The sequence below is a fragment of the Wyeomyia smithii genome, chromosome 3, assembly GCF_029784165.1.
Source record: "Wyeomyia smithii strain HCP4-BCI-WySm-NY-G18 chromosome 3, ASM2978416v1, whole genome shotgun sequence".
NCBI classification, from domain to species: domain Eukaryota; kingdom Metazoa; phylum Arthropoda; class Insecta; order Diptera; family Culicidae; genus Wyeomyia; species Wyeomyia smithii.
In genome coordinates, this window is record NC_073696.1 from 132,939,132 (window position 1) to 132,957,513 (window position 18,382).

The following is an 18,382-nucleotide window of genomic DNA, read 5'->3' on the forward strand; positions in this document are numbered from 1 at the left end:
TATAAAAATTCGCTCTAAATCGCTACAATGACAGTTGGTAGATGGGCGAACTGCCATTGTAGCGGTTTCGAGCAGATTTCAAGCAGTTTTAAATCGTGATTTAAAAAGCGAAGGACAATGATAATTTTTTTTTTTAAATCACGTTCTACTTAAAAAATTTATATCTTTCAGATGGTATAAAAAACTGATATAGCTGAACAACCCAATTCATAAAAAAATCGGAACATCCGCAGCCAAACGCAAATAAACAAAAATGGCGAGCGCGACACTATGCAGAACAGAATACAGCACGCTATATACACGACCATTCAATTCAACTTTTGCAATATTTGAGTTAACGAATACCCCGCGCATATGTCTTTTCTACCTAAATCAAAAAATTGGTGCCTGATAGTAAACACCCACAACGATAGTAAACAACGTCCCTACGGAAGCCAATTTTCAAAAAGTGCACTTGCAGAGGTAGCAAATATGAAATAATATTGGCTAATATCTAAAATAGTAAATTAAATATCCAATGCAATGCAAAATTTCAGCTCAATCGGAATTCAGGAGTATTTGGTCTAAATTCCACTTTCTCGACTTATGAAGAAAAGCACAGTTTGTAATAGTTTTTTTTGTGCCAAATGTCTTATGCCTTGTTCACACTATAGCAGATATCACGTGACATCGCGTATCTTGTAACAAACAAACATCTAGTTTTCACGGAAAATTTGGAGTATGGGATTTGAAATCAAGATGAGCGATACTACATCATGTGAACGGGTTATTAGAAATGTATAAAACGTCGAGGTCGGGTGTTATCCAAAAAATCGAAATTTTGCTAACTGTTTGTGAGGGCGAAACTTTAAACACTACTTCTAAATACGTCAACCTTCGAGACGGTCTTGTGGTCTGGTAATTAGGGGCGTCAGGTAAGCGAACGTTAGATTGTTGCATCGAATATTGCTGTTTTACGAAGAATAATTGCTGCGACTTAAATTTGTTTTTTGACAGCAAAAACAATGTTAACGATCCTATGATTGAAAATTGTAACTGTTTCCGTGTTGAGAATATTTACATTCTAAGGCATGCTATTCAGTTCGAGGTGCAAACTTGTCTCGTCGTTCTTTTCATCCTCGCTAGGGATGGGCGAACGGCTCACGAGCCGTTAATATTAACTGGTTCTTAGGAAAGAGCGAAAGAACGAACGGCTCACGCAAAAGAACCACGGTTTTTTGGGCGCACCAGAACTGTTTGGTACGCGCGAACCCGAAGTTTACCGAGACAACACGAACTGTCAACGCTCGTGAATCATTGTGATCATTGTGAACCACGAGTCGGTTCAGAGCCGCTCTTGCAAAAGAACCGTTTCGCCCACCCCTAATCCTTGATATATTTCACAACGCATGCGTATTAACCAAATTTCATACGGGTTTGTCTATTGATGTCGCGTTTACAAAGGCAAAAAAATGGTTACTGCGTTAAAAATACTGGAGGGACTTAATTTGGCTGCGGATTGTTCTTTTTCAACTTGACGACAAGGTTATCCAGCTTCCCTAACCTACAGAAAACGTCAAAATGGTCTGCGTGCACTATCCGCCATGACCGCTCGTGGAAAGCTGGATATGCTGGAACCTTGTGGGGGTGGTGACATACTCATGAAAAAAGTTGTCATGGACGTAGACAATTGTTTGAGCCAACAAAAACATTTGAAATGCGTTTTTCTCGGTTTCATGTCTATTGAATTTTAGCCCATTCTCCAACTATGGTCATCCCGGTAAAAAATTGACACATTTTTCAGATCAGCGACCGAATTCCGAGGACACACTTCTTCGGAGAGAAAAAAAAAGAAATGAAGAAATTTTCTTCTCTTCAAAGAAAAGAGTTCTCGGAATTCGGCCGCAGATTACGTTAGCAACAATAAATGCAATCACTATTGTCTTCAATCCGCTTTGCACACATTTATTTTTCAGGCGAAAAAAAAAACGATCTTACCATCCAAAGGATCGATTCAGTAGAAAATCGTGCGCATAAAAATCAATTCAAAAAATCGATGAATCGACCCGAAAAGATCGATTTTGCAAATATCGAATCGATCTTGCCCATTGCTACTAGCAATGGGCAATCTTTGAAAAATAATCGATTTTCCCAAATCGATTAATCAAAGTCAATAACAGCGATTTATAAGAAAATCGTGCCTGAAAAATCGATCCAACAAAAAATCGATTTTTGTTCGGTATAAGCTTTTTGCGACATTTTTTGGCTACTATTATGGAGATTTTGTTTTGTTTGCGTTTTCTGGTTTATCAATCATTTTCAACGAGTTTTCGTATACAACATCTACTAACGATACGGCATTTTTAGTTTATTGCCATCTTTTTTTTACCGCGTGTACTCTTTTGGCGGTTTTTTTCTACTAAGAATTTTCGCTGTCGCTCATCCCATAGACCATTTCACGAGACGTTTGTGAACTTGATTCATGAACGAAATATAATGCACGTGAAAGCATTATCAACATCAGCAGGATCCGTGACACCTGTCAGTTCGTGAAATGGTCTATTTTTTTTGGATGCACTAAGAGCAATCCAAACCTGTATAATTGGGTTGTTCAGCTATTCACGGATTTCCGATTTTTATATATCATCCAGAAGAGTGTAATTTTCTAAGCAAAACGTGATTTTTTAAAACTTTATATCATTTTCTTTCGGTTTTTCAATGACATATAAAAATTCGCTCTAAATCGCTACAATGACAGTTGGTAGATGGGCGAACTGCCATTGTAGCGGTTTCGAGCAGATTTCAAGCAGTTTTAAATCGTGATTTAAAAAGCGAAGGACAATGATAATTTTTTTTTTTAAATCACGTTCTACTTAAAAAATTTATATCTTTCAGATGGTATAAAAAACTGATATAGCTGAACAACCCAATTCATAAAAAAATCGGAACATCCGCAGCCAAACGCAAATAAACAAAAATGGCGAGCGCGACACTATGCAGAACAGAATACAGCACGCTATATACACGACCATTCAATTCAACTTTTGCAATATTTGAGTTAACGAATACCCCGCGCATATGTCTTTTCTACCTAAATCAAAAAATTGGTGCCTGATAGTAAACACCCACAACGATAGTAAACAACGTCCCTACGGAAGCCAATTTTCAAAAAGTGCACTTGCAGAGGTAGCAAATATGAAATAATATTGGCTAATATCTAAAATGGTAAATTAAATATCCAATGCAATGCAAAATTTCAGCTCAATCGGAATTCAGGAGTATTTGGTCTAAATTCCACTTTCTCGACTTATGAAGAAAAGCACAGTTTGTAATAGTTTTTTTTGTGCCAAATGTCTTATGCCTTGTTCACACTATAGCAGATATCACGTGACATCGCGTATCTTGTAACAAACAAACATCTAGTTTTCACGGAAAATTTGGAGTATGGGATTTGAAATCAAGATGAGCGATACTACATCATGTGAACGGGTTATTAGAAATGTATAAAACGTCGAGGTCGGGTGTTATCCAAAAAATCGAAATTTTGCTAACTGTTTGTGAGGGCGAAACTTTAAACACTACTTCTAAATACGTCAACCTTCGAGACGGTCTTGTGGTCTGGTAATTAGGGGCGTCAGGTAAGCGAACGTTAGATTGTTGCATCGAATATTGCTGTTTTACGAAGAATAATTGCTGCGACTTAAATTTGTTTTTTGACAGCAAAAACAATGTTAACGATCCTATGATTGAAAATTGTAACTGTTTCCGTGTTGAGAATATTTACATTCTAAGGCATGCTATTCAGTTCGAGGTGCAAACTTGTCTCGTCGTTCTTTTCATCCTCGCTAGGGATGGGCGAACGGCTCACGAGCCGTTAATATTAACTGGTTCTTAGGAAAGAGCGAAAGAACGAACGGCTCACGCAAAAGAACCACGGTTTTTTGGGCGCACCAGAACTGTTTGGTACGCGCGAACCCGAAGTTTACCGAGACAACACGAACTGTCAACGCTCGTGAATCATTGTGATCATTGTGAACCACGAGTCGGTTCAGAGCCGCTCTTGCAAAAGAACCGTTTCGCCCACCCCTAATCCTTGATATATTTCACAACGCATGCGTATTAACCAAATTTCATACGGGTTTGTCTATTGATGTCGCGTTTACAAAGGCAAAAAAATGGTTACTGCGTTAAAAATACTGGAGGGACTTAATTTGGCTGCGGATTGTTCTTTTTCAACTTGACGACAAGGTTATCCAGCTTCCCTAACCTACAGAAAACGTCAAAATGGTCTGCGTGCACTATCCGCCATGACCGCTCGTGGAAAGCTGGATATGCTGGAACCTTGTGGGGGTGGTGACATACTCATGAAAAAAGTTGTCATGGACGTAGACAATTGTTTGAGCCAACAAAAACATTTGAAATGCGTTTTTCTCGGTTTCATGTCTATTGAATTTTAGCCCATTCTCCAACTATGGTCATCCCGGTAAAAAATTGACACATTTTTCAGATCAGCGACCGAATTCCGAGGACACACTTCTTCGGAGAGAAAAAAAAAGAAATGAAGAAATTTTCTTCTCTTCAAAGAAAAGAGTTCTCGGAATTCGGCCGCAGATTACGTTAGCAACAATAAATGCAATCACTATTGTCTTCAATCCGCTTTGCACACATTTATTTTTCAGGCGAAAAAAAAAACGATCTTACCATCCAAAGGATCGATTCAGTAGAAAATCGTGCGCATAAAAATCAATTCAAAAAATCGATGAATCGACCCGAAAAGATCGATTTTGCAAATATCGAATCGATCTTGCCCATTGCTACAGCAGCGACTAAAGCCACGTTGGTAATGGGCGCAAGCGAAATGAAGAATGCCCTATGCTCGGGATGGGAATACCATGAATAACTACTTATAGTTATCAGTGAGGAAAAATATTATTAACTATTAGTAAAGTTTTTCTTTTGCTGATATTGCACTTTTTTTGTAGGAGAGATACTCTACAGTCATATAATTTTCACATAGGCTCAAATAAGAAAAATCTTAGGGGGCTGTATTCTTCTTAATTTTTTATTGGAAAAAATATCCAAAGCGATTAACGCTTATTTTTTTTAATTTTGTGTAGTATAGTATCGTAACAAAAAAAAAAAACAAATACAACTAAAACGATCACTTCAAGCGAGATTGACTTTCCGAACTAATGAGTTGAAAATCTTAACTACAGCCTCAACGCAAACCTCTTTCAGTAAAGCCTTCTCAGAATTTTCCACAGAATGCTTGTATTCAATATACCGTACTGCATCAAATTTTGAACAAAGAAGGGGCCGTTCAATAATTATGTAAGCATATTTTTCCACTTTTTCAACGTAACGTAACGTTTTAACGTAAGAACATTGCAACCCCCCCTAGGCCCCTAAGCTATGATGTAACTGCTTGCACTAAACAATCAACGCCAAATGAATTTTCTCATCGATGTTAATCTTGTTGGTTATTTTATTTTTCTTGCAGTAAAATGTTATTTATATAGATTTAAGCATGTTTTGTATATGAAAATAACGAGAGTTCAGAAAACGGCTTTGATTCAAATTCTGAACACTAATCACTAAGAAATAGAAAGGCAAACCGTCTCAATACTGACCGTCACATTTTTCAACGCCTGGAAGTGGTCCTACAGTAAAAAGCTACACACATGGGCGCCGACTTTAAAGAATTATTGAGGAAGGCGAGAGTTTCGAAAAAATCCGATTTATCTAATTTAAAAAAAAAATTGCGTGCGATACGTCTTGACGTTCAGTGATTGGAATGGCAGTTTTGATAGTAACTATCATAGACCACAATTTGCAAAATGACGTGAGGGTTGTAAAGCCTCAAAATAACAAATAAGGGAAACGAAAACAAAATAACAAATAAGGAAAACGTAAAAAGAGACGCCAACATTCTAGAATTACTGAGAGGGCAAAATGATACGTTGCCCCTCGGAAAAAATATTGGAGGGGCAAAAAGTACCCCCCCCCCCAAAGTTGGCGCCTATGGTTACACATAATTGGGTAAAGAACAGTAAAGGAACAAAATGGTATATGATAATCATACTTTTAATTACACTAACTATAATAATTCGATTTTTATTCTGAAGTGTTCGATATTTGAATCAGAACGGTATGTCCATTCCAAACTTCTTCCCAAGGTGCGGAGAGAAGCTTTTCAGCATTTTTTTTATTTTTTCTAATAAATTATTTAACAGAAAAATTATACAAGCAAACAATATTGAGGAGAGCTAGACATGAGAATTGATCCTGCGTGCTGACCTTACTGAGCTCCGTTTTCAATCGCCGTATTACTGAGAAGCCTCTCTCCGCCCCTTGAGAAGATGTTTAAAATGGATACACATTGCGGTAACCTGTAGCGTCTCAGCGGAAGTCAAACCTCTTCCGGTTTGTCGTTAATACGTTCACATTCCGAAATCTCAGACTATGAGAAAAATTGCTCATAATTTAAAGTGACCAGACGTCCCTCGTTTCGCGGAACAGTCCCGCCGTTTGAACAAATTGTCCCGCTTAGAAATACGTCCCGCGAAATGTCCTACGTTCATCAAAAGTGTCCTGCACGCTTTTGAAATGTCCCGCGGTTTCAACAAAATAAAACTGCTACATTCTTTTCACTTGGATAACGTTCCTCTCTGACAAGCATCACTTTACTCATCATTGTGTCTCTTTACGTCTACAACCACCAAATAAAAGGTGTGTAGGTACGGTAACCAGCGGTATTCGGCAGCTCCGAATGTTTTTATTGTACAGTCAGGTTTTTTACGCGGTTGCTTTCTTCAAACACTCAAAAATGGTATAAGATATCGACTTCGTTCCATTGACGTTTTCCGTTTTCGGACAAAGATTTCAAAGATAAATCACAATTTTTGGTTTAAATACTGAAAATTTGTAACATTACATTTTGGTCTTTAGAATGACCATATTCAATCAAAGTTCGCACGTTTTGGGACGGTTTCCTACGTTATTTTTTTAACACAATTTAGTATTTTTTTACGCGGTTCCATATGAATTTGGAACGTATCCCCGCGTAAAGAAACCTGACTGTGTTTACTATACTTTTAATATTAATTACAATATTGATGCGCTTGAAATGGAACAACATTATAATGTTACTATTAATTTAGATAAATGACTGTGTTTACTATACTTTTAATATCAAATACAATATTGATGCGCTTGAAATGGAACAACATTACAATGTTACTATTAATTTAGATAAATGTTACGTTACATTTTGATAACCTTGAAATGTGCATAATTACTAACAATCGCAACGTAACAACTACATTACCAAAAGGATATTTCATTACATTACAAGTAAAGCAATTTTGTTACATTGCATGTACGTTAAATACTGTTACATAACAATGTTACCATTCTTTTAGTAACAGTTATGTTGTAATTAGATAACTTTGTAACGTAACAATGTTACTTTTGTGTTACAGAACAGCAACATTGTGTTACATTCAATGTTGACCGGGCTGTAACAATCTTGATATGCCAGAATGGTAAAAAGTACAGAATTATATCGAATTCTGTTATCATACACTTGAATGTTTAAAAGTGTGTTTTTAAGCATGTTTATAACAAAATTTGTTACATTCTAACTAATTCTGATCTTTTTCTGCCAAAAACCTTACAAAACTCACTATAATTCGTTATAATCAGTAAAAAATTTTGATAGAATTTTAATATTTTAACTATTAACGAGACCAAGTTTAAAGCACAAGTTGATACAAAAAGTAACAAAATATCAAGATTTGTTATAATCCTGATATTTTTGACTGATCGGGAAACGTTTATGTGCTTTTTCGATTTCATTACGGTCAAACAAATTTCACCGTGGATTTGGCGAAATGATAAAAATTGTTTTTTTTTTCTTGGATACAATTGTAATTAATGATATTTTGAGTAGAATAATGCACTTTAATAGTGAAGGTAAGAACTAGATTCAAACGAATAAACAAAAAAAAGTTTTTTATTGTATTTTCCTTCCTAGCAATTTCTCGAATTCCCTCAAATCAAATACCTATGTATGCACTACTGAGGGGCCGTTCCTAAACCACGTCGTCATGAAGATGGGGACGGGGGGTGTTTGTCAAAAGACCACGCCCGGGGGGAGGGGTTACCGAAATGGCCACGTGGTCTTTTATCCTGCCTTATAACTTATTGTTACCGCCAAGTCAAGAATGATGCTTTTGCATTTTAGAAATATAGAATGTACTGAAAATTTAACAATAAAAATGTAGAAATTTTAAGCGAATTTTTGGTACTTGACAAATGAAAAGACCACGTGATTAAAGTTGAAAGAGGGTGGGTACGAGGGGTACAAAAAGTGATGAAAATATGACCACGTGGTTTAGGAACGGCCCCTAATTTGATTTTATTCTACCTATTCTAGCATAAATGAGAGAGACTAATGCTTGTTTATGTGAAACAGTGGAACTACTACTTTCAAATCGACGTTCTATGACTTATTTACCGAAATGGCCACGTGGTCTTTTTTCCTGCCTTATAACTTATTGTTACCACCAAGTCAAGAATGATGCTTTTGCATTTTAGAAATATAGAATGTACTGAAAATTTAACAATAAAAATGTAGAAAGTTTAAGCGAATTTTTGGTTCTTGACAAATGAAAAGACCACGTGGTTAAAGTTGAAAGAGGGTGGGTACGAGGGGTACACAAAGTGATGAAAATATGACCACGTGGTTTAGGAACGGCCCCTAATTTGATTTTATTCTACCTATTCTAGCATAAATGAGAGAGACTAATGCTTGTTTATGTGAAACAGTGGAACTACTACTTTCAAATCGACGTTCTATGACTTATTTACCGAAATGGCCACGTGGTCTTTTTTCCTGCCTTATAACTTATTGTTACCACCAAAACAAGAATGATGCTTTTGCATTTTAGAAATATAGAATGTACTGAAAATTCAACAATAAAAATGTAGAAAATTTAAGCGAATTTTTGGTACTTGACAAATGAAAAGACCACGTGGTTAAAGTTGAAAGAGGGTGGGTACGAGGGGTACACAAAGTGATGAAAATATGACCACGTGGTTTAGGAACGGCCCCTAATTTGATTTTATTCTACCTATTCTAGCATAAATGAGAGAGACTAATGCTTGTTTATGTGAAACAGTGGAACTACTACTTTCAAATCGACGTTCTAGGACTTATTTACCGAAATGGCCACGTGGTCTTTTTTCCTGCCTTATAACTTATTGTTACCACCAAGTCAAGAATGATGCTTTTGCATTTTAGAAATATAAAATGTACTGAAAATTTAACAATAAAAATGTAGAAAATTTAAGCGAATTTTTGGTACTTGACAAATGAAAAGACCACGTGGTTAAAGTTGAAAGAGGGTGGGTACGAGGGGTACACAAAGTGATGAAAATATGACCACGTGGTTTAGGAACGGCCCCTAATTTGATTTTATTCTACCTATTCTAGCATAAATGAGAGAGACTAATGCTTGTTTATGTGAAACAGTGGAACTACTACTTTCAAATCGACGTTCTATGACCAAACTGCTATGCTTTTCGAGTTCGGTTTACGGCTTTACGGTAGTTGGTTAACTGGAATATTCTATAGCGAACTTCTAGATTTTATTAGAATTATTAATTATTAGAACTTATAATCAATTAGGTGAATTGTACCTACTAGTTTTCTCTCTCACAAGTTGCTATCTCTCATAAAAGGAATATTTAGTACTTGCGAATTAGCTGAAATTTATTCATCGAATATTCCATCACGCCGTCTATTTTGTATGGAGAAGGCGTCATTACGCCGTGTGTGTAACTAGGCCTTAAGGACGTGTCCAACGCCGTTATTGATATTTATAAAGTAAGAGTTGATGAATTGTTGCACATTGAAGATGGTGTAAAATTCCAATGAACTATTCATGTCACTCATGCTCTCTTTGGAACCTCACTAGCTCTGGTCAATCCCAGAGGTGTAACTGTGTGCGGACGGCGAAGCTTATGTTTATGTTCATGTTCAATTTCAAATAAATCCATTTAACCAAGAGAAGCTTAACCGAATTGTTAACAAAATCCAAAGAACATAAAAAAGTATTTTCTTTTTTTTTTCATATATGTCTTTTTCTTTTCTTTCAGCAATTTTGGCTGCCAAAAATCAACCATGGGGGCAGATGTTCATAAAGTATATAGTACAAGTTGATTCCACGTTACTTCGAATAGATAACAGAAACATAACATTACTATATTGCAGTGCTTATAAATCTAGTCAAAGGAGCAATATTATTGAAAAATCATTAGCAGCTGTGTTTATGCAACGATTCAATTGTTGCCTGTAACATGCGGAGAAATTTGAAAATATTTTTGATATTAGTCGTATCGTGGATTTTGGTTGCCGTATATTATTTTGAAGGAAGCTACAAAAACCGAAACCGTGCACTGCGGTTGCGCGATAAACAAATGGTTGTAGCAACCCCACAACAACTAGTTCACAATTGGCAACAGATCCAGTACAATCCATCCACATCACCTAAACAGCATGTAGTACATAATTCTTTGATGCATTTGTCTTCGCCGCGACACACATGGGATTATTTTGACGAGATAGGATACATACAGAAAGGTAGTTTACAGCAGGGCGAAGACCCTTACCTGCGAAATCGATTCAATCAGCAAGCAAGTGACAATTTAAAAAGCAATCGTGAGCTTCCTGATACTCGAAATCCAATGTGTCGAAAAAAATGGACAACTCATCTTCCACCCACAAGTGTAATCATAACGTTTCACAATGAAGCTCGCAGCACACTTCTACGCACCATAGTTAGCGTGTTGAACAGATCACCTGAACATTTGATACATGAGATTATTCTAGTGGATGATCACTCGGATTTTGCAGAGGACGGTCAGGAATTAGCTAAGATTCACAAAGTCAAGGTGATCAGAAACGATAAACGGGAAGGTTTGGTAAGGTCACGTGTTCGAGGTGCGGATGCAGCCGAAGCAACGGTATTAACCTTTTTAGACAGTCATTGCGAATGCAATGTCGGGTGGTTAGAGCCTTTATTAATCAGAGTAAAGGAAGATACTACTCGTGTAGTATGTCCTGTGATCGATGTTATTAGTATGGACACGTTTCAATACATTGGTGCTTCAGCAGATTTACGTGGTGGTTTTGACTGGAATTTGGTGTTTAAATGGGAATATTTAAGCAATGCAGAAAGACACGATCGTCAAAAAGATCCTACAATTCCAATTAGAACGCCTATGATTGCCGGCGGCTTGTTTGTGATAGATAAAAAATATTTTGAAACATTAGGGAAATATGACACACAAATGGATATCTGGGGCGGCGAAAACTTAGAAATCAGCTTTCGTGTGTGGCAGTGTGGTGGTAGTTTGGAAATAATACCATGCAGCAGAGTAGGTCACGTATTCCGGAAGCGCCATCCATATACATTCCCGGGTGGTGGAAGTGGAAACATTTTCGCAAAAAACACTCGCCGTGCTGCGGAAGTATGGATGGATGACTTTAAACAGTACTACTATGCGGCTGTGCCATTGGCGAAAAATATACCTTTTGGTAACATTGACGAGCGACTGGAACTTAAGGAACGCCTGCACTGTAAACCTTTCAAATGGTACCTAGATAATGTTTATCCTCAACTGACTATACCTGAACAACAGAGCAAAGGCAGTCTACGACAAGGGCCATACTGCATAGACACACTTGGTCATCTAGTTGATAGTATAGTTGGCCTCTATCACTGCCATGATAGCGGAGGTAACCAGGATTGGATCATGACTAAAAAAGGACAAATAAAACATCTCGACTTGTGTATAACGTTACTAAACTTTTCAGTACGATCACGTTTTAACGTTGTAATACTGAAGTACTGTGACGAATCAGAAAACCAACAATGGCACAAAAGAGAAGGTGGGCTGATACAACATAGTAAAATTAATGTTTGCTTGGATTCTCGTTACGTCAAAGAGAAAGGCATTACAGCAGAGAGATGCAACTCTGCGCTTGAATCACAGCATTGGAAATTTTCCGCTAAGTGAAACTTCACATTGGCGTACTAAATCGAATCTTTCCTGGATGTTTTAGCAACAATGTTCTTCAAGTACTGAAAATTTTTGAGAATTAGTTAACTGTTACAAAAAACATCGATCAATTATATAATTCAATTCAGTAAACATCGTGATTGTACATTCCAAATAAATATTTGTTTTTATTATTATTATTTATATAATAAAAGCCTTACAAAAAATTTAAAATGCATTTATATGGGTGTGACTAGCAGATATTAGATAGATTTTTGCTTTTATTTATGGGTTAGTAGCTTTCAAAAATTTAATTATGTTTGAAGAGTCGTTTCATGAACCAAAAGTTTCATAGAATGGATATAACTCAGATATGCTACCAACGATTTGTATTAAGTTTACCCAGAGATAAAGAACATCCTAACAAACAAACTGGCGTTTACCGTTTTGATAGTATTTTTTAATAATAACGGTCTGAGGGAGCATCGTGATTATTCTACATGACGACAGCGTAGCACGCTCACTCGTGCTTTTCGATCCAGTTGCTTTTTAAATTTCGATCAATATAGTATGTTGATTACAAAGCGTTTGCGAGAGCTATGAGAAAGCCATTGGCCTAGCGTAGTGGGGGCGGTGGGGTGGTCCGCCCAGGGTGTCACCCTCTGGGGGGTGACACCCATGAGAAAAATTTTCATACGTGTCACTTTCAAACCTTCAACAGGGTAATATCCGTAAGATTAAATATCAATTAGGTAGGTGGGGGTCACGATTTAACCCTCAAAAATTGTATAAATTTGTTCCTAATCTTAACCAATTTTAAAAAAAGGGTAGATTTGGTGCATTTCTAAATGAATGTGCTAACTCTCACAATTTGATAACAAAGTGATTTCACTGCAACCTGGTGGGGGTGACACCCAGGGGGAAAGGGGTGACACCCAAATTTTTCGCCCCGGGTGTCACCCGGTCACGCTACGCCACTGGAGAGAGCTTTTAACTTTCCAAAAAAGAGCGGTAGATAGCTCACTCACCCTGAAGAACCGTCTCTTTGGATCAGTTCGCGAGCGGATTACCCACCTCTAATAATCACGTGTTTTGTAATGTCTTCACATATATTTCAATGTCTTCCATTTGTCTTCACAACCAAGGATGTCTTCATAGTGGGGCAAATGTCTTCGATTTGAGGACATGTTTTCCAATCTGGCATCGCTGCTCATCACCCTTTTTACTGCAACGCCAGCTGTCAGTCGAACAGATGATGTCTGGGTGACAGATCAGGGGGACGGCAGCATCACAAACAAACAGACGTACCACTACATACAAAATTTCCTGTTCCTGCTAACTTGTGCGACACCTATTGGACATGTTCCGCAAAAGATAAATTTTCACCCTTCCTGCTGTTTTGGCAGCATGACGCGCGACAACTGTCAACTGAGTTCAAAGAAAAAAAGCACTTCAGCACCACCACCGCTGCGACGGGAATATTCCGCAAAACTGAAACTCATTTGAATTGACCGCTGTTTTGATCCACGAAAATAAATTTCGTGGTACGTCTGTTTGTCTGTTGCAGCATGTTACCATACCTTACCAAACAGTCCCAAGCCGTGTTGTGGCCTTTGCTGTACGTAAGAGTCGTCTCCATTCCACTCGGTCGTCTTCCACCTGATCGATCCAACTTGCCCGCTGTGCACCTCTCCGTCTCGTCCCTGACGGATTGGTTTCAAGAACCATCTTTACCGGGCTGTCGTCCGATATCCTTACAACATGCCCAGCCCACCGAAACCTGCCTATCGTAGCAGTGTGCACGATAGATGGCTCCCCAAGCAGTTCCTGCAATTCGTGGTTCACTCGCCTTCTCTACACTCCGTTGCAGTCCACCGAAGATGGTACGCAACACTTTCCGCTCAAAGACCGCAAGGGCGCGTTGGTCCTCCACAAGCATAGTCCATGTCTCATGCCCGTAGAGGACTACCGGTCTGATCAGCGTCTTATAGATGGTGAACTTGGTGCGGCGACGAATTCTCGATCGGAGCGTCCTCCGGATACCAAAGTATGCACGATTTCCTGCCATAATGCGCCGTTGAATTTCTCTGCTGGTATCGTTGTCGGCAGTTACCAGTGAGCCCAGATACACGAACTCGTCGACCACCTCGATTTCATCACCACCAACTTGAACTCGAGGTGGAAGGTTAGCACTGTCTTCTCGTGAACCCCTTCCTTTCATGTACTTCGTCTTCGATGCATTGATGACCAGTCCAATCCGTTTGGCTTCAGCCTTTATCTTCACAAAGGTCCGAGCCACAATGTCGATATCATCGGTGAAACCAAACAATTGAACTGACTTTTGGAATATCGTGCCTTTCGTGTTAATCCCCGCTCTCTAATGCCACCTTCCAGGGCAATGTTAAACAGTAGGCACGAGAGATCATCACCTTGCCTTAAACCTCTTCGGGTTTCGAAGGGGCTCGAGAGTGCCCCCGATACTCGAACTACACACATCACTCCATCCATCGTCGCTTTGACCAACCGCGTCAGTTTGTACGGAATCCGTAGTCGTGCATAATTTGCCATAGCTGGTCCCGATCGATTGTGTCGTACGCCGATTTGAAATCGATGAACAAATGATGTGTGGGCACGTTATATTCGCGGCATTTCTGCATAACCTGCCGAACCGCGAATATCTGAATCGTGGTGGCTCGTACACCCATGAATCCCGCCTGGTAGTGCCCCACGAACTGCTTCGCAAATGGTGATAGTCGACGGCAGAGTATTTGGGAGAGTACCTTGTAGGCGGCGTTCAGCAGAGTGATTGCCCAATAGTTGCAGCACTCCAGCTTATCGCCCTTTTTATAGCTGGGGCACACAATACCCTCCATCCACTCCTCCGGTTCTCGTTCTTCCTCCCAAACCTTGACAATGACTCAGTGCACGGCTCTAGCCAGTGCTCCTCCCCCGTATTTCAATAGCTCGCTGAGAAGTTGGTCCACTCCAGCAGCTTTATTGTTTTTCAGTCGGCCAATCTCCTCCTCCACCTTCAGGAGATCGGGGGCTGGAATCCAGATGTCTTCTGCTCGTGCACCAAGGTCAGTTGCCATACCGTCCTCGCGCTCTACTGCATCGCCGTTAAGATGCTCGTCGAAGTGCTGCTTCCACCTTTCGATCACCTCACACTCGTCTGTAAGGCGGTTGCCGTCCAAGCTCCTGCACATATCGGCTTGCGGCACGAAGCCTTTGCGGGGGCTGTTCAGCTTCTCGTAGAACTTCCGAGTGTCGTTAGCTTGGTATAGCTCTTCCATCGCTACGCGATCTCGGTCCTCTAGCCGGCACTTCTTCCTTCGGAGAACCGAGTTTTGGCTGTTCCATGCCTGTCGGTATCGTTCCACGTCCGCTCTCGTACGGTGTTTATTTATTTATTTATTTATTTATTATCTATTTTCATCTGACCATATTGGTTTCCATGAAAGTTAGTGGATGGGGAAAAGCCTTTTGAGGCCATCCTCATGAAGGCATAAAAACCCCATCATCTTTTGTTAAGAATATATTTACAATTTTACACATTTACAATTTGTCAATAATAAAACTACAAACATTACGAACTAACATTAAATTCAACAAATATTACATTGTATTGCCCCGAGTCAGCATATAAAACATAGGTCCCAATTTTATTCTATATGGTCAATTAAAAAATATTAGACATAGTCACCTTCCGGAGGAATTTGGTCGACGGTTCACCGAATTCGAAGATCTCTTCAACTGAAGTGAATGCTCGAACAAATGCAGTGACAGGTTCATTGTAACCGAACATTGTGCGATGCACTCTGGGTTGTAGCAATCCAGCGGACCTTAGTGGGCGTTGCAGAGCGCGAAAATTCAGCAAAGATAGGGTCCTCGGTGAGTCAATTTCGCCATTCAATAACTTGGCCACAAATCCGGCTTGCTGGATTTTCCTGCGTCGTTCAAGCGTGTCATGGCCAATATAGCTCGGAATACGGTGGTAGGTTAGCGGGATCACGCCAGGGAAAATTTCTCAATGGTCTCACGAGTGAACAGTATAAAGCCTTTAAACAGTATGGATCATTAAAATCACTCAATCTTATAATCTTATAGTCAAACAGGACAGGATTCGCAATGCGATGGAATGTCATGATCTGGCATTTCGCAATACTGGCTATGAGCCAGTTTCTGCGGCACCAACTTATAAAAATATCCAGCAACCTTTAAAACTCACGACAATCATCAATGGTCCGCACAGCTAAATACAGCTTCAGATCATCAGCATACACCAGCTTACATCCAGCACTTAATAGCAATGTCACATCGTTGAAATAAAGTAAGAAAAGGAGCGGCCCCATATTACTACCTTGTGGTATTCCAGATGTATTGGAGAACGTGGAGGATAAGCAGGAGCTCAACATCACGCGTAGTGTCCGACCACATAAGTAGGATCTTAGCCAACCAACAAACTGTTGCGATGCACCAAGTCTCAAAAGCCTTCGTAAAAGTATGCGATAATCAATTCGGTCAAAGCTGCCTTTAAATCAGTGTATATGACGTCGATCTGGGCCTTCTGCTCCATATGCGATATGCAAGTCGTTGTGAAGTCCAAAAGATTTGTGGTAACAGAACGTCCTGGCATGAACCCGTGTTGGTCGCTAGCAATGTAGTTTTTCGTAAAAGATAAGATTCTCGAGGTAACCACAATTTCAAACAATTCAGACGAGGCAGAAAGACTGGTAATGCCCCGATAATTCCTAATGTTACGCCGATCCCCACTTTCAAATACAGGAAACATGTACGACTGCTTCCAAATCTGCAAAAATTTTCCTTGCTCAAATGATCGGTTAAAAATGCGAGATAAGGGTTCAGCTAAAACGGTTGCACAGCGGGACTACTGCTGGGATTCCATCGGGCTCCAGTCTTTTCGCAGCTCCCAGTATCATATCCGCAGTAATTTCAAAAGTACTTAGATCAACTAAGTTTAGCGGTAAATTTGCCGAAGCAATCTCTGCATCCGATTCGGAAGCAGTGCTGTCGACAAAAACAGAAGCGAATAATTTAGCAAACAACTCACATGAATCCAGGGAACATGCTGCTGCTTCAGTTTCATCGAGGTAAACATTAGAAGGAATTAACGAACACTTTCGCTTCGAATTTACGAAGATCCAAAACTGTTTAGGCTTTCGACGGAGATCAGTTTGTACCCGCATCACATAGCTTTTGTATAAGCTGGCGTTCAATCGACGAAAATCTGTACTTGCTCGTTTAAAATTACTTTTTGTCTCATTTGTTTAATGTTTCGGTATTTACGCTGCCAAGCATTACGTATACGCTTCAGTGCACGTAGCCGCGATGTAGCCCATGGAGGGGAAGCGGGCTTATTAACTGTCGGTAAATTTTGCCTCAGCCACTGACATAATGTTTTACTAAACGAGTTAGCTAGATCGCCAACATCAATTACTCCGTAAAGATTCTCCCAGTCGAAACTTTGTAAGTACTCTGTAAGAGCCGTAAAGTCAATTTTGCGGTAATTCAAAGCTCTAGTGCTGTCCGCTGACGATTCCGGTGGCGTCATTTTGAATACAATTGGCAACGATATAACTAGCGGAGGATGATGTAGGTCAACGGGAACAAGTGAGGCAACACAAACATCGACAACACAAGTTTGCTCGGAAGAACAAAAAATAAGATCGTGCATGCGGTCGAGATGGTTTAATTGCTGGTTCACTTGGCGCCAATTTAAAAAGTTCATGCCATCAATCAGCGCAGCATTTGCAGCAGACAATTGAGAAGAATTGGTGTGCGTTTCACTCTCCTGTGTCCAAACGATGTGAGGCTGATTTGAATCACCACAGATTAGAACGTTATCACCAGCTGATCTTTTATTGCACAGCTCGCTGACCGAGGCAATATGTGCGTCAATTATGGCTGGATCGTTGCTTTTGTCTGGCGGGATGTACACTGCACAAAGCACAACGCATATCTGTTCCAGATGGTTGCCATGTAAAGTATTTACCAGAGCGCTCGGGTATCGTTTATTGACGGCGACCAAAACTCCACCAAAAGAACGTTTGTCACTGTTAATAGAGCTTCTATCGCACCGGAAAATATTAAACGTGTCGCCAAACCGTTGCTGTGAGTTGATGCGGCTGTCCAGTCCAGTTTCAGTCAACACGATCACGTCGAAATTGCAGTCGGTAGTCACAAGGTAAAACTCGTCGATTTTTGTGCGTAGACCTCGAACGTTTTGGTAGAACAACCAAACAGCATTCGTATGTTGAGCAGTGTGCTGAAAAACACAACTACTCAGTACATGTTGCCGGGAAAAATCATCAGAATA

At 39.5% G+C, this 18,382-nt stretch overlaps 1 protein-coding gene across 4 annotated transcripts in view; it reads left to right on the top strand.

The window, feature by feature from the left end:
• The window catches only part of LOC129730624 (polypeptide N-acetylgalactosaminyltransferase 2-like), a 50,529-nt gene extending 38,305 nt beyond the window's left edge, over positions 1-12,224 (top strand). For 3 of the 4 annotated variants that reach the window (XM_055690097.1, XM_055690100.1, XM_055690099.1), the window contains 2 exons: positions 10,141-10,186; positions 10,256-12,224. In XM_055690097.1, the coding sequence (XP_055546072.1) occupies positions 10,342-12,063 (1,722 nt within the window). In that variant the 5' untranslated portion in view covers positions 10,141-10,186; positions 10,256-10,341 and the 3' untranslated portion in view covers positions 12,064-12,224. Of the gene's footprint in view, positions 1-10,140 lie in introns of all 4 variants that reach the window. The other variant, XM_055690098.1, reaches the window with a different exon arrangement.
• Positions 12,225-18,382: the final 6,158 nt, after the last annotated feature.